Genomic DNA, 16,887 nt, shown 5'->3' on the forward strand with positions numbered 1-16,887 from the left:
CTTCCCCTTTCTAAGGATGACTCTGCAGCCAGACTCCCACGGGCACTGCTGCTCAAGAAGGTCATCTGGAGGTTTCACATCATGCAGTGGGTCTGCAGCCCTGCACAACATACCTAAATCCTACAGTGCACAGTGGAATCATACTGGCTCCATTGACAGAGGCCCCTCTGCACTCACAGGGAGGATGGGGAAGCAAGATATTTCCCTTTTAGGGCCAAATTCTGAAATGCTTACTCAATTACTAGACAAACTCTCATTGAAATCGATGGGAGATCTGCCAGAGTAAAGACTAAGGATGTGAGGATCTTGCCCCAGTTTTAAGAAAATGTTTAAATACTCTTTAAATAAAATCACTTGCTGATGTGTCTACATTTTCCCCACAAATTAAAATAACTTTTCTTTCTCAGTTGTGAAGATTTTATTGTGTTGGTTTGTTCCTTTAAAGCATTTGTACATGCTTCCTATACTGTTACCATATATCCTGTGACATGCACACCAACATATATGCTTCAGAAATAGAGCCTGAGTAACATAGCTTACTGGATTTTCAAAAAAATAGCTTTAAGCGCCTAACTGATGATGTTTGTCAGCTTGTAGAATTTCTATGTATTGTGTATACACAGATGTAGTAGTTTTGTTTCTCTTGTGCCTGTAACAGAATTCTTACAGTCAAACTCCTTGCTTTTGGACACCTGCAGAAGAATTTGACATTTAAAGACTGTCGGCTACTTTCCATCCATCATCGCTACTAATTCTGAGCAGAAAGGTTTTTCATTTTCCACTCTCTCATTGATGACGCTACTAATTCTCCTGTCACTCGAATGTCAGCTGCCTTTAATGCTGGATGTCCACTCACTATAACACAAAAAGAACAGATTTGTTTGTAAATTAGAAGTCCATAAATAAAGATTACTCAAACTGCAAACAGCATGACCAAAATCAGCCCTTATGAGACAAGATTTGACATGTTACCACACGGTAACTAAAGTTAAATCAGAGAAGATGGGGATTAGTATAAGAATTGGAACTGGCTAAAGGGAAGACAACAACGGGTAGGGTGACCAGACAGCAAATGTGAAAAATCGGGATGGGAGTGGCAGGTAATAGGAGCCTATATAAGAAAAAGACCCAAAAATCAGGACTGTCCCTATAAAATCAGGACATCTGGTCACCCTAAAACAGGCTACGGTGAAAGGTGAATGATCAGACTGGAAGAAGGTGATCAGTGGAGTTGCTCAAGGCTCTGTCTTGGGATCAATGTTATTCAATATTTTACTTAATGACCTTGGCACAAAAAGTACAAAAGTGCTAATGAAATTTGCCAGTGACACAAAGTTGGGTGGCATCGTCAATACAGAGGATATAAGACCATTATTGAGGAAAATCTGGATGACCTTGAAGACTGGAGTACAGAAATGGGATGAAATCCAATTGTATGAAGTGCAAGGTCATGCACTTAGGGTCTAATAAGAATTTCTGCTTCCAGCTGGGAGCTCATGTGTTGGAAAAAACAGAGGAGGAGAAAGACTTTGGTGTGTGGGTTGACCACAGGATGATTTTGAGCCACCACTGTGATGTAGCTGTGAAAAAGGCAAATGTAATCCTAGGCTGTATCAGGCAAGGTATTTCCAGTGGAGAAGGCGTATTAATGCTATTGTACAAGACACTGGTAAGAGTCTATTTGGAATACTACATAAAGTACTGGTCACCCATGCTGAAGAAAGATGGACTGGAGGACCTGTCTTATGCGAGGAGACTGGAAAAATTTAGCTTGTTTAGCCTAGCCCCCCAAAAAAGGCTGAGAGGGGATATGGTGGCTCTTTATAAGTACCTCAGAGGTGGGGAGGGAAACAACAAGGAGAATGACGAGCTATTTAAGCTAAAGGACAATGTTGACACAAGAACAAATGGGTATAAACTGGCCCTGATCAAATTCAGACTGGATAAAGGTGTCTAACCATCAGAGGAATGAGGTTCTGGAACAGCTTCCCAATGGGGTTTTGGGGGGAAACAATTTAGTTAGTTTTAAGACAGAGCTTGACAAATTTGACTGTGATTGTATAAGGGGTTGCTTGCGCTGGTAGGGGGCAGGGCTCAGCAGCCTGGAGATCATCATCAGCTTATGCCTTACATTCCTAGAAGCTCCTGTTTCAGGACTTCAGCCAGCCACCCTCACGGGTTAGAAAGGGATTCTCCCACCTCTAACACCCCTAATGTACTCCGACTTTTGTGAGTGGATTTTTGGTCTCCTTCCACTGAAGCATCAGAGATGGCCATGCCTGGAGATGGGACACTGGAGCAGGGTGGGCCAGAACTCTAATGCGGCTCTGAGTATTCTCTCTCTCAGGTGCTTGGCTGGCTGGTTCTTGCTCACGTAATCAGTGTCTAACTAATGGCCAAATGTAGGACCAGGAAGGAATTTTGCCCCAGGTCAGATCGTAGTGATTTTGGGTGTGTGTGGGGCGGGTCACCTTCCTCTGCAGCATGTGGGTGTGGGTCACTTGCTAGGATATGGGTATATTTAACATAGTCATTTACCTGCCATTACAGGGGCCTCGGACGTTGGAGCACCTCCATCATTCCTATTTCCTCCCTATAACACATAATAGTCTGATCTCCTGTGGGCAGTAATATCTTAGTCTAATTCAGTTGTTGGGTTTAGTGTGCAAGTACTGGGTGGTATTATTGGCCTCAGATATGCAGGAGGTCAGGCTAGATGATCTGGAGGTCCTTCTTGCCTTAAACTCTGTGACTGCAAGATTGATATCTGAAGGTGAATGTGCATCCCAGTAAAGACATCTACCCATAATTCACTGACAGAAAACTTTGTTAATGCAGAGTTAAGGTTGCCTGATAGTATCTCTTACAGCCTGCCTCAGAGATAAAGTCCCCACACATTGAGCCCTGAAGATCAGACTTGAGGTCAGGAGAGGACATTGCCCAGCCATTGTACTGGCAGCAGCCTTGCACTCATCCATGATTAACCTGACTGCACCAGATCAGTAATAACACTGGGGAGCTTCTAGAAGCCTGGAATAAAGCCATACAATGTAGCTATGGACATTCAGTGCTGTAGACTTTTGCTAAGTGTATAGTTGTTGTTGTGATATCTCTGCCCTTCCAGATTGTTTAGTTCTGCAAAACCAGGAAATACTGAGATAAAGTACATGCACATGCAACTGTAACTCTTCCCCCACTGGAGCCGGTAATAGCATAGAATTATCTGCATAGACTCTAGTTGCATTCACTGTGGTAGATGTAACTGTATTGAATGGTGAAAGGATTATATGGAGCAGTTTGGCAGAGCTGTGATAGCGATGTTAGGTATTCCTGTGAGCCTCTCTCCCTGACGTCCATATATGCAATCAATGAAAGAGGTTCACGTGTATCTTGAGAAATCTAGTATGCCTAATTTCAGCAATGAGTTCTGTAGGTTACATCAGTAGCAAGACACAGGGGTCTTCTTTCCAGGGGAATTGTCAGCAGCTAGGTAAGAGATAAGTGTGGTCTGTGGGATTAATGCGGGATAAGTGAAAATATAGTGTTAGATGGCATTGTGTGCATAAGACTGTAAAAGGGATCATAGGAGCTACAAAATTTAGCAATTGTGGTATTCTTTCTGTGAAGTAGACTAAGCGTTTCAGTGTAGGGCAGGTGTAGGAAGCTCCTGTTCAACAAAGATAGAGTATTGGTATTGGTATGTGTGTTATGGGCATACTGGGGGCATTGCTCAAAGAGGCCAGATAATCTGACTAAGCATGAGAATTTTAGAGCACTTGGAAGAATCGACCTTTAAACAGAAAAGTTTTCTCAACCTTGTCTGTAGGAGAGCTGATGCTCTGCTATAATTTTGTACAACATTAATAATCAGCAACTGCTTTGCTATATCCAGATCCCTAGCACAGTATAATCCTGAAAGCACAGGAGGCCCTGAGAGGGAAAGGACCAGCCATTTCCTAGCTCCCACATGAGGGGATGGGGGTAGGCAGAAGTGTTTAGACATCCCCAGAGGGACAAGTCCCTTTCCCAAATCCCAGTACACAAAAGAAAGGAGAATGGGGGGCTGATAGACAGCCCCCTTACATCTAATCCCCCATACTGCCTGCCATCCTCCTCAATGTTACCCCTCCCAAGGTCCATTCCCACTCTCCCTAATCCCACTCCCTGATCCAAACCCCCAATCCTTCTCCCCTCCTCTACCAGGGGGATCCCCATAATCCCCCTCTCCCTGCGGCAGTCAGTAACTCCTCTCCCCCATTCCTCCAGTCCCTAATCCCTCCACCCTTCCCAGCAAGCATTCACGTGAGTCATTTATTTTGTTTTTCAATGTAGTTTGATCACCTGAATTTTTTGCAGCACTCAGATCACATTTCCCAAAAAAACCAAAACAAAACAAAAACAAAATAACACAACCCTTTGACAAACACAGATTGTAGCAACATGGCTATCTTTTATTTTCCTATTTCTGCCAAGGGTTAGGTTCACACAAAGTGCTCAAATGTAGTTCAGATTTAATGGCCACATCACATCCCCTTGAGCCACCCAGCTCCAATGAATACTGACTGGCTATACCCTTCTTGAGTATTCTATCTGCATATGAGCAGTATAATCTGGTTGGGGTGTGTGTGTGTGGGTGTACGTTTTGTCCATTAATGTTTCCAATATTTCTTCCTCAAAGGGGATGTGCTTGCCTTGCACTATCTGGGATAAATGTTGAGTGACTGAGACTCTTTGGGGCCCGACCAGAGCTATGGGTTGATCCCTAGGCCTGTATAAAAAAAGTTGGTTGAATGTGTCAACCTTCAGAAAAGTTTTTTTTTTCTTGTGAGAGGGCCGTATCTTGGAAGCTGTGTGGTCAAATGACCCCAATTTTGGATCATTAGCCCTACACCATGCCCTCATGAGGCATACCCAATTTCAAAGCAATCTGAGGAAACATGCAGATTTTAGGGCACTGTGAATAGTCATCCTTTAAACAGAAAGGGTTTCCCAACCTTAACTGTAGTAGATCTGGTGCTCCCCTATAATAAAAGGATAATGCTAGATTACACACAAAAAATCAGCAAGATGGAGTTATTACAACATATATTTTTCTCAGAGGTGCTTACAGAATTATACCCTCCTCACAAACAAAGCTCGCTGAATGTGTCCAAATTGTTGAGGGACTTTATCCTCACAAGTTTGATCCTGCAGCCATTGAATTCCCAAAACTCTAGTCCATAAAGGAGTTTGGGAGTGCAAGCAATGCAGAATCAGGCCCCATGGGAAAGAAGAGAATGATTGCTGCTTTTGCTTATTTTTAGTTCTTTACAAAGACAAAATCAGAAAAACAACAAACACCATTATGCCTCCTGAACATGGCCAAGAGGTGCAGTTTTTAAAACGGTTTGTAATAATTACTTGTCCAAGTATTCAGTAAATATTTTTAGATTTTTTTTTAAAAAAATGATGAAAAATTTAAACAAATGTATAAATACAATCCTTACGAGAACAGCAAAAGCAACTTTCACATGCTTATAAAACAAAAGATGAAATTAAAAAGATGTAAGGGCCAGGCAGACTTACAGCGCCTGCATTCTGGGCAGTGAGAAGACTGCATGGCACTCCAAAGGAGGCAGGAAAGAGGTGTGATCTGAGATCCACTCTTCTACACCAGCCAGCTCAGAAGCTCAGCAAGTTCCACTGCAGAGAGGGGTGCAGTAGTGGGCATGTGGCCTCTGTATGCCCAGAAGCCAAAGGCAACATACTTCCTGGAGTTCCCCACACACCCAGCAGTGGCACCTCTATGGAGGAGCTCAAAGCATAGGGTGCATAGGGAGTCACGTGCCTCTTGATCTGGATCAGGTAAACACAGGAGTGACCATGCTTAGTTGGGAGAAGCTCTGCTACCTTTAGTACATTTATAACACAGCACTTAGCATCCTGTAGTGTCACCTAGCAATGCCTCACAGACAGAATATTTATTTTAAAACAAGACAGCCACAATACACAGCTATGTTGCTGGTATGTTTACTTTAAAATAAACACTATGTAACACCTATTTGGCATAATGTGATGAATGCAACTTTTCTAGATGGCCATAAATTTTCAACAGATAAAAAAATTAACACCAGGAAGTTTTTAATTTATTCCAAATAGGGAAAAACAAGCAAAGACCCCCATCCTGCTAACACCTACACATATCTGAGCAAATGACATCTCACTGACTTGAAGTCAATGGGACCACTCAGATGAGTAAAGCTACAAGGGAAAGCATTTGCAGCAGTGATCCCCACATCACTGCCGATCCAGTTAAAGTTATTCCAGTAAAAGGTAACCAAAAGTCTCCAAAAGATCAAAATACTGCAGCTGCTTCTTTTCCTTCTAAGTCTATATACTAACAATACCCCATGAGAAGTAGTTCCATCATATTGCTTATGATTTTATTGATACAAGCAAAGTCGTGCTACGTTTGAGAACTGAACATACTCCTTGTAAATCTTTCAAAACTCTTATTTTCACCTTTAACAGATTTGAATGAGCAACACATTCCCCAGCTTAATGATTGCCTCAAACTGGAGAGTAAACTCAAAATACATTAAAAGAGGATAAAAATAAAAAATAAAAACAAATAATTGCCAAGACCATTTACATTACAATTTCTATGTACATAAAAAAGAAGAGACCATCAGTAGGAAAACGAACACAGGAGGAGAACAGCAGAAGGGATAGGAAAGAGAAGCAGCTGGAAGAAATAAGCAGGAAGCCCCAAAATGGAAACTCTCTTTGGCAGGATCTGTGGAAAATAGGCATACATCCCTAGAACTGAACTGCATAAAACAGTCTATTACCAATTGAAACAGTATGTAATTTGTTACCACCTTCTATTCTGTTTAAAAAATGGGGCTCTTGAGAGTTTTTCAGATCAGTCCCAATAACAATAATCAGTACTTCTGAAAGGAACTGATTTTAAATTCTGACTTGCTATTCATTTGGTGGGCCAGGGCTCTTTATGATGATTTGCTCTTGAGAGTTTGATTATTTAAGAGTTGTCCCTCCAAAAGTGTCTCTTGTTTTGACTGAGTGCTTGTGACTCCTTAAAAATTTTAGTCCTGAGGTTAATATTTATTTATTTAACCCCTCTCATTCTGCCAAAGCTTCTAAACATAAAAAATAAAGCTGGAAGACGTTTTCCACACAATGGGGGAGAAGAACCAGAGGGTCAAACCTACCATGACCCCCAGCCTGCATTTACAAGGCATCCCTAACAATCACTTTGCAAAGCACTGAACAATTATCCATCAAGCACATATGAGCATTAGAAAGCTACGCTAAGCCAGCTCTCAAAGATAGATATTCCCCTCTTGAGCCAGATGTGTGTTAACCATTCATAAGGCTGTACATTCATGCTATGCAGGAGAGACAACCATTTTTTTTGCAAAATGTTTGTCAAATTGTGATGAGACATTGGCTTAGGGCATTCCTCAGTACAAATTAATGAGAGGAAAGCCTAAATGGACAATTAAAAACAGAAATACTTGTTGGAGTAGAGACTCAGAACAGTTCAGTGTCCTGAGAAACGATTGTGAAGAATGCCTTGTAAATATGGCAACATACTGCAGCAAGTCACTACGCTGCTCTGTGCCTGTTTCCCCACTTGTAAAACAGGAATAATGCTACTTTCTTCCTTTGTAAAGTGCTTTGAAATCTACTGATAAAAACTGCTATATAAGAGCTTGGTATTAATTATTATTATTTTATTTACTATTAAGTGTCACAGGAGAACACATACTTGATACATCAGTCAGAGGTATTTTGCTCCAGACACCTTGTACATCTCAAGCAGCTGTGAAATGGATAAATATGAGGCAGTCGTCCTTTTACAGTATAAGTGTAGGCAACAAAGCACTGGAAAGACAGTAAACCCCCATTCAAAAGAGAAAACACTGCAAGTGGGTCTGGAAAGAAAGCTTACTTCTCCTACACACATAGGTTTTATGAAATCACAAAACATGTTCAGATCTAGGCATAGCAAACAATTATGACACATTGGCTGTGCACCTCTGAAGACGACGATGAACTCATGCATGAACTGGATGGAACACTGAGAGATTTCAATCAGAGAGGGTAACAGAAAGGGAGGGATTTATGGTTCCTTCCACTGGAAAACAATTTGAGCGAGTCAAAAATGACAGAACATAAAAACAAGCCATCTTGTCTTCTCCGAGAGATTACATTGAGGATGTGTATTGTAACGTACTTCAGACTTTTCAAGTGTGGCTACAATCAGAAAAATGATTTTATGTCAATGTCTCACCTTGTTTTTCAACTAATTATTTCCCTGCACATGCTAAGGATCATATCTGCAGTGAGATATTTTCTGACAAAAATAGAAGTTTTTATTACTTTCAGTTAGTCCTATAGAGGCAATACACTGGGGAAGAGCAGGCTAGAGCCTATTCTTACTCATGTGCCATCAGCAGTACTGTAAGTTCCAGTTCCAGAAAATGCAATGTGGCAACTCGACTAAGGTCGCAGGCGGAGTTTGTAGGGCTGGCATTTAACAAAAACAGCAGCTTTTTACATTTGATCTCAAAGTCTCTGTGGGGATGTCTATACTGCAGCTTGTAGCTGTTGGTACCAGCATAGGTAGACAGACTCGTGCTAGCTCTGCTCAACCTAGCACACCAAAAATAGCATTGTGGATATTGCGGCACAAGCAGCAGCTTGGGCCAGCCACCCAAACTTGGACCCAACAGATCTAGTGGGAGTCTGTCTACCCATGCTGGGAATCACAGCTCCCAGCTGCAGCTACAATGCCATTTTTAGAATCAGTCTTCAGACTGTAACCACAAGGAAAATGAAATAATCATGAAAGCAGATCTCTGACGAAGGTTGCACATCTTTTCAGAAGAGATCACTATTCCAGACTACAGTGTATTCTTCTCACTGCATAAGTCTGCACCTCCTTTCAGGGGTGTTATTATATCATGCCAGTTTATACATCCTATTAATTGAACAAGTCTTAGGTGCTCTCTAAACATGCAACACAAATAAAAAGAAGGTGAGCAGAGGGATCTGGAAGAAAATAAGAAACAGAAGAACCTTACTAGACAGTGGACATGATCCATAATGATGGGTGAACATTAAAAGGTTTGGCAATTCGGCTAGATTAATCACTGAGAGTTCAAATACTTGTCTGCCCTCTGGGATGTTGCTGCCAGAGAACCCCTTGAGTGCAACAGCAGTGGGATGCCAGCAAAAGTTTTGGGACTGGGGAGAGAGGAGGAAAAGGACTTACTCAAACCTAAAAGATTGTTGAGTTTAGTTCCATTCAAGAGATGGACAAATATCTGGAGAAGCAGAGAGATGTTCTTATTTAACAAACAAATTTGCCCATCTCAGGGGGATAACCCCTACAGACCTACAATACACCCAGACTGTCACCCCAAGCCAGGTATAGATGGAAGATCCAAACATGGAAAGGAAAGTCAATTGCCTCTGTCGAACCATCCCCACTTTCTTAAAGCCCTGTCAAGGGTGCTTAGTAGATCTGGAGTTTGTCGGTGGAGAGGGAGCAGAGACTGAGCAGACTAGGAGAAGAGTCAGTAGGAAACGGAGATAGGACTGGGAAAGACATCTGTTGGTGTCCTCCACCACTCCTCCAGCAGTGTGGAAAATCTCCAGAAAAGATAATACACCTTGAACTATATTATCTTTTCTCCAGATCCCTCCCACAGAGTGTTCCTTAAGGTGGCCATGAGCAGTGAGGAATCCAATGGGTACCCAGGCGTTACCGAGGGAATAGAGCTGGTGTGGCGGCATTGTGCTACTGCATAAATGGCCTGGTCTCTCAGAGATCCCCTGCTCCCTGGACTTGCTGGTCTTCTGAGTGAGCCAGCAGCCTATCTGAGCTGGGGGAACAAAGCCTGCCCCAGCAGAATGATACTGGAGGAACTCCATGAGGGGATCCTGCTTGTGCATCCAGATTCTCTCTTAGCCATTTCCTTGCACTAAGAGCTCATGTTTATTTGCTAATCCACCATGATCCATGTATCACTACTTTCCAAAATATATGTCCTCCATCCTATAAATGTTTCTTGGTTCCTAGATGTATGATCTTGCATTTAAACTGTATTAAAACACATTGTTTAAGTGACCCCATCTTACCAAGTGATCCAGATTGCTCTATGGAACTGACCTGTCCTTGTAATTATTTACAACTCTGACAATTTTTGTGTCATCTGAAAACTTTACCAGCATTAATTTATATTTTCCCCCAGACAAAGATAAGAACAGATCCCAGTGAGACTCCACTAGAAATGTTCTGATTCGATGATGATTCTCCCTTTACAATTACTTTTGAAATCTGTCAGCCAGTTTTTAATCCATTGCACATGTGTTATATTGATTTGTATACTGCTTAAGTAGAATATTATGCAGTACTAAGTCAAATGCCTTACAGAAGACTAAATATATTATGTTAACATAGTTAACTTTTGTCAACCCAATTTGTAATCTCATTAAAAATAACATCAAGTTTGTTTGATAAGAAGTATTTTTCATTAATCATGCAGACAGGTATACATTATAGAACCTCTTTCTTTCTTTACTGAATGCATCCATTGTCAGCTTTTCCATGATTTTGCCCAGGATTAATGTCAAACTAACTGGCCTATAGTTACCCAGCTCCTGCATTAAATGTGGAATGATACCACTGACTGAAAGTTTAGGAGCTAATCTGCCTCAATAAAATGGATTTATCTATCTGTTATAAATTTAACATTGCAGAGTTACAAAACAGCTTGGTTTTAGGTTGGCAAATCTAAAAGAGTAGCAGTGACAAAGAAAATTCTCAGTTTTCTGCTTATTAAAATGATGATTTTAGATCCAGTGCGTACTTAATGTCAGAAGCTTATTTTATGTTCACAAAATCTGCTTTTAACATGAAAACAGGACAAAATTGAAAAAAACTCTAGTTTATAATGCACAGTATAATATTTATAACGTAATGTAGTCCTTTCAAAATATTATCTGAAATATTTGCATTTGAAGATCAGCTCTCTCCTTCACAGTCCCATTCCTTCAGATTGGTCCTGCAGTTGTCATAATCTCATATTTATCACATTTAATTGTATTAGATTGTAAAGTCTGATGTCACATATTCAGCATTATGACTAAGTTTAAAACAATACAAATTTAAACAAAGAATGCACTTTTATAATCGGTAAAGGTAGCAAGGGCAACTAATAATGAAAGAAAGGTACAAAAGGGTTTTAAAGTTTCTCCAAAGTGCAAATATTTCTTTAAATAAACTATATGAATGTGTTTAATCAATTCACAGTTAGATTTCCTCATATTGTAGCTATAGTATATTGATACTTGTATATGATCATGTTCTGCGCATCATGATAGTTATATAACTCTCAAAAGTTAACCCACTTGAAAGTTTATTAAGCAGTAAAACTAAAATTCTATTAACCTTAATGGGATTTACACAAGAAAATTCACACTTAATATGGATGTAGCACTGCTGCTTAAAATTGTTGCCAGGAGAAAAAAGCAGGCTTACTGTAGTTAAAGCACAGCCATCACATTTTCTATTTATGTCGTCCTTCACAAGGGTAATCCTCTGTGTATTAGGGAGAGAGGAAAAAGCCAGAGACTGGTTAGTCTTTAAGCTTCTCAGATGTAAGATAAGATAACTGCATTTGCCCATGAAGGATGATCTTGCCTGTGACAGAATAACAAATCACCACTGGTATTAGAGCTGTGTAAATAAAATTGTTCAGTTCAGTGGCTGAACCAGAAAAAAAATGTAAGTTTGGGTAGACTCAAAATTAATTTTTTTTAAAAAATTTGGTAAACCAAAAAAAGAGAAGAAAAATTCATGGAAATATTTTGTTCTACTTGAAACATGATTTGCTATGTTTTTGAGGGACTTTTTCTTCTATTTCATTTTTTTACCTTTTAATTTTTTTAAAAATAAAACCCAGGTAAAAATGCAAAACAGAAAGCCAATATCAAAATGAAACATTTCAACTTTTTGAAATTGTTTTTGTGGGGTTTTTTTCAGAAGAAACAATTCAGCAAATTTGACATGAATTTGTGAAATGTTTCAGTCTACTCGAATCGGCATTTTTCAGCCAAAAAAAATAAAAATAAAATAAATTCATCCAATTCTAACAGGAATAGGGACAGGAACACATTATGTTTGGTGCAAGAGCAACCGTTATCTTCTCAGGTCCTGAAGCTTCTGTTGCCTATATTTATGCCGTAAATTCCTGCTGCTGCCAAATTGTTCCTTCATGTACTATCTTTAACAAAAATTCAGACTCTTTGTACTCCCACACTCCCCACAACCAAAAGAAATAAAAACACAAACAAACAAAACCACCTTTTTCTTTTGCCATTTATGGCAAGCGAGCTTGATCCTGCCAACATTTACCGATGCATTTCAATAACTACTGGAGCAGTCCTGCTGAATATTCAGGTGTGTAAAGTTGAATTCAGTGGTGCTGCTCACAGGTGAATTTCACCCCGATGCAGAGAACCAGAATGAGACCTATGAAACACTGAAGCATTTTTGCAGACCTCAAAATAGGTGGGATTTAATGGTACAAGGGACTTCAGTGGTTCATAGGTCTCATTCTGGTTCTCTGCACAGGGGTGAATTTCACCCTAAGTGAGTGAAATTATTCATAAGGGTTATGGAGTATCAGGCTATATTTTAGCAGAATGCCTCATGTAGGCCACAATGAAAATATTTTCTGTGGAAATTAGCTCTATTCTTTCCCACATTTAACAGTTAACATTTTAAACTAAGTGTTTCTCAGCAACAGACTTTAGCTTCATCTATTTGAGAATGCACAATATGCACCACCATTGTGAACAGCCTACAGCATGAAGCAGTTCGAAAGCTCTTTCCATAGACTTTACATCAAAAGATTAGGGTCTGATTTTCGGAAGTAATAATAAACAGGAGCTATGGGTGTTCTTCTTTATTTATTCCCATTTATTTCAACTGCAGTTCAATGTTCAGCATCTTTGCAAATCAGTCCAAAAATGTACAGTACTGTCTTTTATTCTGTTTCTGAAAATGGAGGAAACATTCCAAGGAGTAGGTTCTCTCTTTACAAGGTGGGGCAGTCAACACAGAGTAACTGTTACAAACTGTATCATCCACTTCTCTACTGTCCACATTTCTCTTATGCATCATGAATTCAAAGTTCAATTAAAAAAAATATATTTGTAAAGTCACAGAATACAATAAACATCATGGCAGGCGGTGTGATGCCCTCCATGTTTGCACCCCAATATAAAAATAACAAGCTAAAACAAACTATTGGAATTGTACTGTGGCCTAAATGTGCTTGTACTTCCTCCAGAAACCATACCATACGTTGACTTGGATCTTTCAGTAATGACATACAATCTGGGATTGTTAAGAAAATATACATGCAACAGAGCACGAAAGACTGAGATAATAAATACATTGCTGTCCTTAATTTTGGTGTCATGCCTGTAATAGACAGGATGTAAAAATCCAGCATTTCTTCACCTCAGTCATATTCTTCAAAACGAAAATAACACATTGTACAAAGCAAGAAGTTCTGTTCTGAAAATGATGAAAGTGAGACACTTGCTATCTTACACTTCTTTTATTCACTAGGAGTTAAAAAAGTCACAAAAGAATGCCCATGGGCGAGGCACCTTTGCCATCAACTGAAAATGCAATCCTTACATACTAAAACGAATGCACAAGTTTTCTAATACAGAACTGCAACCTAGAACTTTTAGTTAATGTTGTATTGCCCCTATGTTCCCTCCACTCCTCTGAACAGTGCAGAAGGGATGAAGACCTGTGGAAAAAACACAGGGGTCTCATGAAAGAGAAAGGTAGTTCTGCTCAGAGCTCCCTCACTACCACCATCTGCTTTTATTCTTTCTGCAAAATACCTACATTGCTGTTGGGCCACTTGCAAGAGAGGAAAGTGGTCAAGGCAAGGAGAGAGAAGCCAGGAAAAAGACAAAGGAAGAGCAAATCTAAAATGTATGTGCACCTTAAAACCTGTGCAGAAGGGGCGGGGGGGTCACATCTCAATCATAATATATTAATCTTCTCCTCTGCTACAGGGCTCTGTTGTGAGTTCAGAAAGCACCATTTTGGGCCAGACAGTTAACAGCAGCCCCTTTCTGGCCCCTTGTCCCGTGGTCATTCTGTGCTCTGGTTGGGCCCAGTCTATCCCCACCAAAATGGTTTTTCAAGATCCATATAAAGAAAAAGGTCTGTGCATATCATAGCCTACCATATCAAAAGAGTATGCAAATTCTTTACAATTCCATATTCTGCTCAGCCTCCCACCTCAATTATTAAATTACAGGGTATTAAGAGAAACTACATAAAGCACTCTGAAAAGACAAATTTCAGAGACACAAAATGCTATTGCCAAAAAAGAGAGCATGCAATTAAGTTTTTAAATAATTCTTATCACATTTCATACTAAAATTAGCACTTTCAAAAAAACAATAGCAAACTGCAATATTCCCAAAGATACTCAGCTGAGGTAGTGTAGCAATGCACAGAGACAGAATCCTGATCGTTCCTTAAATTTTGATGTTATGCACAAATAGCACTCATCTTCTCCTTAATTATTAAAATAATTCTGTAACTCTAAAGTGAATCTAGATTAATATTTATATAAAAAGATCGAGAAGAATTTCATGTTTCCTTTTTGTACTAGTGCAATAACAAAAATGTATGCTATTCTGCTTGATTTTCAGTGAGAATACATTAGCACAAACTTTTTGTTAATTGGGCTCTCAGAGTAAGTACACAGCAATGAACATTAGTCTCTCCTCATTGCTTTTTAAAACCTTTATGTCTACCCAGGTCTCATAGCCTTACAGATTTTAATGGCCTTAATGAAGAAAAAGGGCATTGTTATTCAATTTGATTCAAGCTGATCTCCATTCAGAATGACAATGTCGCCATTCACAATGCTATTGTTAGGGTTGTCTCATCATTTCTATTTTAAATCCTGTTTATCAGGAATTTTTAATTTGGCAATAAATTTCCTTTCTCAGGTCTGAAACATGGCACACAAAGCATATAATCTACTCCCTCAAACCAACTTCTGCACACAAACCAATTGTCAAACACATACATTCGACCAGTTATTCAAAATCACAGCTCATATCGCTCAAAACCAGCATCGATCTAAAAACTGAAATTTGGCAATACAATACTCCACAATACAATCAAATTGCTTTGATTTCCTGACTGTAAGAAACAAAATTAAAAACGTTTGCAAGACTGAGCTTCAAATATTTCCTTCGCATACGCATGGGTGCTTTGTATGTAATTGGTCTCCAAGATTTTTAGCACACAAAATTAATACCTGCAGGGGTATCTCAAGTTGGGCACCCGAGTTGTTAGCCACCTTAGAAAATGTAGGCCCCATGATATATTGAGCCCTTTTAACACATTCAGGGGCATATTCAATATTGTGAATTACAGGGATAATTGCCAAATTACAACAAATTAACAAAAAAGTGTGAATACCTTTCACACAGGTACACGTTGCACATCAAAGCCAAAATCCTCAGGTGTGCACACACCCCAAGGAGTTGATAGGTACTAGACACATGTCAACAGGTAAGAGGGGAGAGCAATCCTTCCCCAATGCCTCAGAGGGACTGCAAGGACTACTCCACCAAATCTGCATCCTTTATATAAGGTGAATGACCACGGCATCTGCTTAGCCATACATCTCATAACCTTTGCCACAGTTCCTCTGGGCCATCACTCAAATGCCCCTTGTGTACAGTCATCCAAGGAGCCGCAACAGAGCCAGGTTTTTTATCACACAAGATCAGTGCAGTATTTAAGCACATTTGCAGTACAACCCAATCCCCCTACAAAACACCTTCTGCATAAAATTTGTTAAATGCCCTGAACAAGATTCTCCTCAGCTGTCCAAATTGTCAATGTTCCCCACGCACGCTGCCTATGATGTGAATATTAAGAACGTTTCCTGATTTTCTGTTTCACAAATGTGGTCACCCTACTCTCACTCGTACATGTAAATGTGGCTAGAGTGGTTGCTTGAATATCTAACTTCAGTATTGTCTCTTTGGTTGACAAGTGCAGCATAGGTGGCCATGAATGAATGGGCTTTTTTGTATTCTGATCCAAAATTGATCATTAAATGGAATTGCATTTAAAATAGACTTTTCCTTCTCCTCTTCCCATTGCTACCCTGCTATAAAATATCCATGTGAGGGTATGGAGGATGAGTTAACCAACAGTGATGGGGAACATGGAGAGTTGGCTGAAGCAAGAACACAAGTGGATCCTGAGATTACTACATTTTAAATGAAAATTATTTTTTTCTAAATCCTGGTTCTCCTATTGGGGGTAAAAAAACAAGAAGAGGAACAGAGGGGTACCTCTCTGCCAGCAGCTGTAACAGTAAGTTGAAGGATGATAGTGGGTCAAAAAGGGCAGGCAAAAGAAGCGAGATCTGCAAAACATCTACAGAGAAACCCAGTAATAAGAGTAGGGGGAAAAGTGACCTGGCTGTAAGAATCACAGATGGACCACAGGAGCCTGGGTAAAAAGCATTCAGTCCTTGAGAAACTGTACCCAGGAGCCAGACTGGACCAACCCAAGATGCCAGTAAGTGCAAATGGGTTTCTGGAAGAAGAGAATTACCTATTGATTTAGGCTAGTTCCCAAGTCTGGAGACAGCATTAGAGGTCAGACTAGTTATAAAGATTTCTGTACATATTTTCATGCATTTAAGAGGTATCTGGAAGATGAAGAAGTGGCAAATAACAACTTCTTCTTCTTAACAGTTACTAATCAATAAATCAGATGGATTAACAACGTTATACATAGGTATA

The 16,887-nt window shown here is 39.8% G+C and overlaps 1 protein-coding gene across 2 annotated transcripts in view; it reads right to left on the bottom strand.

Annotated features, from left to right (window-relative positions):
- Positions 1-408: 408 nt before the first annotated feature.
- The window catches only part of IQCM (IQ motif containing M), a 156,327-nt gene continuing 139,848 nt past the window's right edge, over positions 409-16,887 (bottom strand). For both annotated transcript variants that reach the window (XM_043545797.1, XM_043545796.1), the window contains one exon: positions 409-855. In XM_043545797.1, coding sequence (XP_043401732.1) covers positions 749-855 — 107 coding nt within the window. In that variant the 3' untranslated portion in view covers positions 409-748. The remainder of the gene's footprint in view (positions 856-16,887) is intronic.

This window comes from Chelonia mydas, chromosome 4, assembly GCF_015237465.2.
Source record: "Chelonia mydas isolate rCheMyd1 chromosome 4, rCheMyd1.pri.v2, whole genome shotgun sequence".
Classification (NCBI taxonomy): domain Eukaryota; kingdom Metazoa; phylum Chordata; order Testudines; family Cheloniidae; genus Chelonia; species Chelonia mydas.